The following is a 7,770-nucleotide window of genomic DNA, read 5'->3' as shown; positions in this document are numbered from 1 at the left end:
GGGGAGGTCTGTGTCCGGAGGGCGGCCCGGGGGGGGGGGGGCTCTGCAACTTACCTGGCTGCTTCTTGCTCCTCGTGGCCCAACTGAGGGCTGCTGGGAGCAGGGGGCGGGGCTTGTTGCATGTGCCCACCCCCTGGGCTCCTTACTGCCGGAGCTCCACTCCTGTGCGCTCCCGCAGGAAATGACCCCTGCCTTTACTGGCTCCTGCCGCAATAAATTAGATTGATTGCTTGATTGAAGACCAACAAAGTTTAATTCTGGGTGTAAGCTTTTGTGTGTATGCCCACTTCTTCAGCTATCTGAAGAAGTGTGCATGCACCCAAACGCTTATAGTCAGAATTAAACCTTTGTTGGTCTTAAAGGTGCTACTTGACTCAGACTTGGTTCTTTTTGACATTGTCCCCTTAGACTCTGGGTGCTGAAATATCATAACAGCTTTGAGCTGTGACCTCTCTTAGGGAAGCATTAAGAAATGTACCCACCCCATTTTTCCAAAATAAACTCAAAGCAATGCACGAAACCCAGAAAATCTGTACTTCCAATAGTTCTAAAATAGAGACACCCAGAAAAAAACAGCAGAACTCCTAAATCAGAAATATGAGCAACTGCGAGGGGATCTCTCCCCACCTCCACAAAACAAAACCTAACCTTTAAAACAGGAAGGTCTCCCCCTTTCTTCAGTATGCCTACACAGAGGGTGCCAGACAAAACGCCCACAATAGGGAATTCCAGAGCTCTGAGGCAGCCGCTGAGAAGATCCAGCTTCTTTTAGAAACCAGTGTGGCCACTAAATACATTGGTACTTGAAGCTTTATGGGCAGGTAATATAGGGCTTTCTGGGTCACCTTGAACTGGATCTAAACACATTCTGGTAACCCCTGCAACTCTTTCAATACGGCTTTGATGCTAATTTGTTGATTCACGCCAGCCTAGCAACAGCATTCTGCAGTTTGTTGCTGTTTCCAGAACATCGTCACATCCAGTCCAACTTAAAGTGCACCGCAGTGCTTGCACCCAAGAGGGCACTGGGCATGAAGGACAGTGGAGAGCCCTGTAGCTGTGACATACCTTCGTTTTTGCCAGACATGCAAAGTGAACTAGCCACGGCCTGACAGTGCTGCAGTGCAGGATGTTTCCAGGTGGATGCTTTTGTTTCACCTGTACTTCCGGACTGCAGTGCTCTTTTCACGAGCACCCAGACGACCGGTTTCATCTTCAATTGGCCTCTCCCCTCGCCCATTTTTCTCCCTCCCCTTTTAGACCAGACAGATTATACACCACTCCCTCCTGAGTTTTATGCCCTCTTCTATTACATTGTTAGTTACAATATACTGTATTTTATCATTATATTATTAGGTTATTTTATTATATTTATGTTTTAGAATGTTTTATGATGATGGACATGGGGAGAGCAGGATACAAATCCAATAAAATAAAAAATATTAAAATTACCATATTTTCTCTTGCTTTGCTCCAATCTTTCCCAAACCTTATTCGGCACAAACTTTTTTGAAAGATCACACTTTGGAACTTGTGAGAGCCAGTTTGGTATAGTGATAAAGGGAGCAGACTGTAATCTGGGAGAACCGGGTTTGATTCCCCACTCCTCCACATACAGCTGCTAGTGTGACCTTGGGTCAGTCATAAGTTCTCTGAGAGCTGTTCTCTCAAGGGCAGTTCTCCAGAGAGCTCTCTCAGCCTCATCTACCTCACAGGATGTCTGTTATGGGCAGGGGAAGGGATTGTAAACTGCCCTGAGACTCCTTTGTGTAATGAAGGGTGGGGTATAAATCCAATCTCCTCCTCCACCATGGGAAGGTATGTGTTTTTTGCAGATCTTGTCCACATGAGCACCACTTTCCTTACCTCAGTCCCCACTACTGCTAATCCCCCATGCACACCAAAGAGCTTTAAAAACTAGTAACTGACAGATCACTACAGTGCAATGCATTGCACTGATGTACTAGTTCCCAGTTTTATTTTTTTACAATGCCTCTACCCTTTTCTCTGTGGAGTTATAAGGAGAAAGGTTCAGACGGCACATTTTCCCTTAGAACTACCCAGCAAAAGGAGACAGAGACTGTCTTGTTTAAAAAGCTGGGAAATAATACATAGTTAAAATATACTGTTATAACATTATTGTGTTATAGCAAACTGTCAATTACCTTTTTTAAAAAATTAAGCCCCAAAAAGCCACCTGGCAGGAGAATGGCACCGTGGGATGAGGCAAGGGAAGTACAGGGAAATCTTCTAGGAGAATGCTTCATTGCCACTGCAAATGCAGCTGCATTCACAGCAGCAACAAGATCTACAGGGGGAATCACCTGTGTGGAAGCTGGCCGCTGCTTTTAACTGTTTAGACATTCAACACTGTTACTGCTGGGAACAACTGAATTATAAGATTTACCACCAAGTACCCCAACTAGATTGCAGAATTTATGCCAGTTACAAGCCTTCAAAGGGGCATCCAATGGACTAAAAGAAGAACATAAATGCAGCGACATTCACTCATACTTTTGTTGTTAAAAGGAGGTTTGGGACACAATCTGCATGTGCACAATTTTAATCACCTGGAGTTTTTAAACTAAATAACATGTAGACATTCTTACACAATTCAATGTAGCAGCACAGCCAGGGGCAGTGTTTGCAGGCTGAAGAAGATGCTGACAAAAGGACAATTCTTTTCAGCAAGAGGGAACGTTCACTGGCTACATGCACGACTTACAGCTCTTTCCAACAGACCACTTTTGGTGGCCTGCATCAAAGGGACTCCAAAAACACTGTGGTTAAAAGTTGCCTCTCCAACTGACATCATGTTTCCTAGAAATGGCCTCTATTCAAGAAAGGGGCAGAAATACATATGCTGTGCAGGAATACCTTTGTTGGTATGCCGCAGCAAAAGCAGTCGCACTTTGAAGACTGACAAGTGATCCTACTTTGGTTTGCGTCTGGAAAAGTGAGCGCCGACTGACAAAAGATCAGGGTTGAATCAGCTTGGCTGGTCTTTAAAGTGGTATCAGATCCCCAGTTCTGTTTCCCTGCTGCAGAGCCAAGTGGGATTATCCGCTGCAGGAAAATGGTTTGTGCAAGCTTCTGCTGGGATAAAATGTGCCTAGTCTTTAATGCAGCACCAATGGAATCCCATGTATGAAAGCCAAGTGAAAAACAGAAACGCTATATTTTAGGGTGGGATCTGATTCAGCGGCGTAGCCATTTCGGTGTGAAGCCACTGATCGACGTTTGAGTCCAGCGGCACTTTGAATACCAACAAAGTTTAATTCTGGACAGTGTTCCCTCTAAGCTGAGTTAGTGTGAGCTAGCTCACAGTTTTTTTAGCCTCTGGCTCACACATTTTTGTCTTAGCTCAGGAAGGAGGGCTCCAGAGCAAACTAATTCATACAGCAGCCAAATCGCTCACTCACAGCTTTAATGCCTGTAGCTCACAGAGTAGAATTTTTGCTCACAAGACTCCAAAGCTTAGAGGGAACATTGATTCTGGATATAAACTTCCGTGCGCATGTGAAGAAGCGTGCATGCACAGGAAAGCTTTGACCCAGAATTAAACTTCTGCTGGTCTTCAAGGTGCAGATGGACTCAAAACTTTTGCTCAAAACGTGTTCTGATCATCCTAAACGGGGAAGCAGAGTTTCCTACCTGGGCTTCACCCCGGGGAATGCATAGTGGCGATTAAGGGGCTGCCAACCTCCAGGTGGGGCCTGGAGAGGAGGAGGGCTCTCCTTTCTGCAAAACTCCGCACTCCCTTGGAAAGTGGGCCTACGGTCCAGCTACGAAGCTCCGGAGTAGTGGAGGGTCAGCAGCTTGCAAGGAAAGGGAAAGTGGAAGGGCACCCCCACCACCATGGGCTCTGCCACTCTTACCACACTTCTCCACATGCAGCCAGCTGGGTGACCTTGGGTCAGTCACAAGTTCTCACAAGCGACGCATTTTGCAGACGATCCCACCCCCCCCATGAGCAAGGGGAGGGGAGGCCGAGAGAGGCCCCGCCCCCTCCACGCGCTCCAGAGACGAGGCGCCTCTCCTTCTTACCTGAGGGGAGCCCCAGGGCCAGCATCAGCGCCAGGCCGAGGAGGCGGCCCTGGGAGCCTGCGAGGGCGGAGGAGGGCCCGGGTCTCCTCCGCCGTCCCCGGCGCCGCATCCCCGCCCGCTCTCCGGTGCTCTGAGGGCCTCGCGCCTGCCTGCCTTCCCCCGCTCCGCCGCCGCGCGCCGCGCCTCCGGGAACGCGACGGCGGCGAAAAAGGCGACCCACGTGCGCCGCCGCGCCTGCCCCCTCCTCTCCCGCGAATGCGGCTCTCTCCCCGCCTACCCCGCGTTGCCCCGGCAACAAAACAGCGTGGCCTCGTGCGGCTCTGAGGCCGAGTCGAACGCCGGCGGGGCTGTTTCCCCGGCGAGGATCTGCGCGCGCCGCCGCCGCCCTTCCCGGGACGTAGAAGACAGGCGTGTTGGAGGCCCCACGCGCGCAAGGATTCCCCCGCGAAAGCAGACCTCTTGGAAACTGGCGCAGTGGGGGACGGGGTGCGGCGACGGTGGCGCGCGCTCTCTCTGGAGGAGAGCGAGAGAGCCCCCCCCCAACCAGTGTTCCCTCTAAGCTGAGCTAGTGTGAGTCAGCTCACAGTTTTTTAGCCTCCGCCTCACACACTTTTGTCTTAGCTCGGGAAGGACGGCTCCAGAGCAAATTAATTTATGCAGCAGCCAAATCGCTCGCTCACAACTTTAATGCCAGAAGCTCACCAAGTAGATGTTTTGCTCACAAGACTCCACAGCTTAGAGGGAACATTGCCCCCAACCCCTTCCTGCAGTGCACTCTTCCTTTTAATTCTTGTTCCACCGCCGTGTCCTCCAAGCAATTCTGCGCTACAATCCAGTCCAGCCTTCTTTTTTATTCTGCATTACAGTTTGGTGTAGTGGCTAAGTGCGCAGACTCTAATCTGGGAGAACCGGGTTAGATTCCCCACTCCTCCACTTGCACCTGGCTGGATGACCTTGGGCAAGCCATAGTTCTGTCACAGCTGTTCTTGAAAAAGAGCAGTTTCCGTCAGAGCTCTCTCAGCCCCACCTACCTCACAGGGTGTCTGTTGTGGGGAGGGGAAGGGAAAGGAGTTTGTAAACTGCTCGGAGACTCCTTCGGGTAAATCCCATCTCCTCCTCCTTCTTCATGGCCTCCCTTCAGTGTTCAGCTTAGACAGCGGGGAAGCCTAAAAATGACAACCAAAGCCACCAGCAAAACAAGTACCAGCAAGTGGAGGCTGAAGTCTGGAGTTTCCAAATCTGAAACCGAAGGAGAACGCAGCCCTGGGGGGGAAATCTCTGGAAGAAATAATGTTTTAAATTAAATTCTTTATTTAATGTCATTTTTATGTTGTATTAACATTCAGAAAACTGATGAGAGCTTCTCAAGCTTAACAGTTAGCTATACAGTCAAAGCAAGCCGCTACATTCAAGAATCATTAACTGAGCTCCACCCGTCAGTTCTAATAATTAGACAAGCTTAAAAGAGTAGCAGGTCACGACAATACAAATTCTTTGGTACTACCTTTTTCCCCCTCCTAAGGAGCTGCGGTAGCTCAAGTGGTTAAGACGCTGAACTGCAGGCAGTGGAAGGTCAGTAGTGCAGCGGTTCGAGACCCAAGTTGCCACATGACGGAGTGAGCTGGTTCCAGCTCCTGCCAACCTAGCAGTTGGAAAGCAAGAAATTGCAAGTAGATAAATAGGTACTGCTTTGGTGGGAAGGTAACAGCATTCTTTGCGCCTTGGTGTTTAGTCATGCCGGCCACATGACCACGGAAACGTCTTCGGACAGCACTGGCTCTTCGGCTTTGAAATGGAGATGAGCACCGCAACCCTAGAGTCGGACTCGACTGGCTTTCAAGCAAAGTCCCCCCCCCCCCCAGCCAAGTATTCTACTAGGAACCAGATGGCTTGAAATGGTTCAGGGGTAGCTTTCCAAGTTGGGTGTTCCAAGTGGGGTTGCCAGCCTCCAGGTGGCATCTGGAGATCACCCAGAGGACCAAGGACAGCTCTTATGAGAACTACGGCTTGCCCAAGGTCATCCATCCAGGTGCAAGTGGAGGAGTGGGGAATCAAACCCGGTTCTCCCAGATTAGAGTCCACACACTTAACCACGACACCAAACTGGCACACATGAACATATGAAACTGCCTTATACTGAACCAGACCCTTTGTCAACCTCCCTGACTCGTTTGCCATGTATTTGGGGAAATTCCAGGGAAGAGGGGAAGGTGAATGTGTGAGAGTGAGAACGGCTTTATTGTAGGGCAAGACATCTCATGTAGCTTCCTGAGGATACCTTCCTTTCACAGGGATGCCGTCCAGATGGCCTTGGTCTGTCTCTGTCTCCCTGCTTGCCACCTTAACTGAGATAACAAATGGATTATTTACAGGGGAGGTTAGAGGCATGCTAGGTCAGCGGGAATGAATGATTGGAGGGGACCACATTTGAACCAGGTATAAATGAGGGTCTTCATGCCAGAATATCAGTTCTGACTCAACAACGTTCTTACCTGGGAACATCTTTATTCTTCAATAAACAAATCACTTTCAGTGAGTGTTGTTGAGAGTAACTTTACGAACATAAGAGACACCAATCGCTTTCACACACTCCCAAACACAGTCCTCCCACACAATATCCTCAGCTGAATCCCCTCAGCTGAAAGCAAGTAAAACAACACTCACCCCTCTAGCAGCTCTGTCTCCTGCTCCGAGCTCAGCTTTGTCCAAGAGGCTGACACCCTTGCTCCATCAAAGTCAGTATTGTCTACTCAGACTGGGAGCTGCTCTCCAAGGTCTCAGGCCAGAGGTCTGTTTTAAGATTTGCGAAGACAAAACTAAATAACAAGCTCATGAGAGTCTCAGACTAGGATCTAGAAGGCCCAGCTGAGAGTCCCCAGTCTGTCACGGGGGTGGGGCTTGCTGGATGGCCTCGGGCCAGCACCACGCTCTCTCCCCCTAGCTCACCTCACAGTGCTGTTAGGAAGATAAAATAGAGAAAAGGAGAACAGTGTAAGCTACCTCGTGGTCCCACTGGGGGAGAGAGGTGGGGTATAAATGGAGCGAACAGATCATTCTTTCAAAAGTGACGTTTCTTGAAGCAGTTTTCAAAATTGGTATTGGGTTTTTACTGAAGGAAAACATAGGAGACTGCCTGAGACCATCTGCCACTGTCTCACCTGCCGTCACCGTCAGCAACAATCCAAGGTCCCAGGCAAAGAAAGGTCAGCAGTTAACTTCCTGAGGTCCTTTTGGCTGGAGATGCCAGGAATCGAATCTGCAGCCTTCTCCACGCAGGACGCGTTTTGCTTTTGACTCATAGCCCCTCCTCCCTGCTGATGCCTGCAGCCACAGATCAAGTTGCAGTTCTTCACTGTGAGGCAGATTTTTCCTTAGTTCCCTTCAGGTACTGAGCTGGCCCCCAGTAGCGTGATAATATTGAGGCTTTGTCAGGGCTATTTTTGGGCAGGAACGCACAGGAACGGAGTTCCAGCTGGCTCCTGAGTTGGCCACGCCCAGCAGGAACTCATTAGCATAATAGGCCACACCCAAAAGCAGGAACTCATCAGAATTGGCTACATTAGGGGTGTGTGGCCTAACATGCAAAGACGTTCCTGCTACAAAAAAGCCCAGGGTTTTGACAACAAACAAGGTAAACAGAATAAGAAGCAAAAGGTGGGTGTAGTTGGATGACCACACTTCTTGTAACATGTGGGGTGTGGCCTAATATGCTAATGGGTTCCG

The 7,770-nt window shown here is 49.4% G+C and overlaps 1 protein-coding gene across 1 annotated transcript in view; it reads right to left on the bottom strand.

Moving 5' to 3' along the window:
* ZPBP (zona pellucida binding protein) overlaps nucleotides 1-4,156 on the bottom strand; it is a 41,058-nt gene extending 36,902 nt beyond the window's left edge. The window contains exon 1 of the mRNA XM_015405481.1: nucleotides 4,048-4,156. Coding sequence (XP_015260967.1) covers nucleotides 4,048-4,156 — 109 coding nt within the window. The remainder of the gene's footprint in view (nucleotides 1-4,047) is intronic.
* Nucleotides 4,157-7,770: the final 3,614 nt, after the last annotated feature.

The sequence above is a fragment of the Gekko japonicus genome, unplaced genomic scaffold, assembly GCF_001447785.1.
Source record: "Gekko japonicus isolate JY-2015 unplaced genomic scaffold, Gekko_japonicus_V1.1 scaffold2053, whole genome shotgun sequence".
Classification (NCBI taxonomy): Eukaryota; Metazoa; Chordata; class Lepidosauria; order Squamata; family Gekkonidae; genus Gekko; species Gekko japonicus.
The sequence above is the reverse complement of the archived record's forward strand: the minus strand, read 5'-3'. Positions and strand labels throughout refer to the sequence as shown.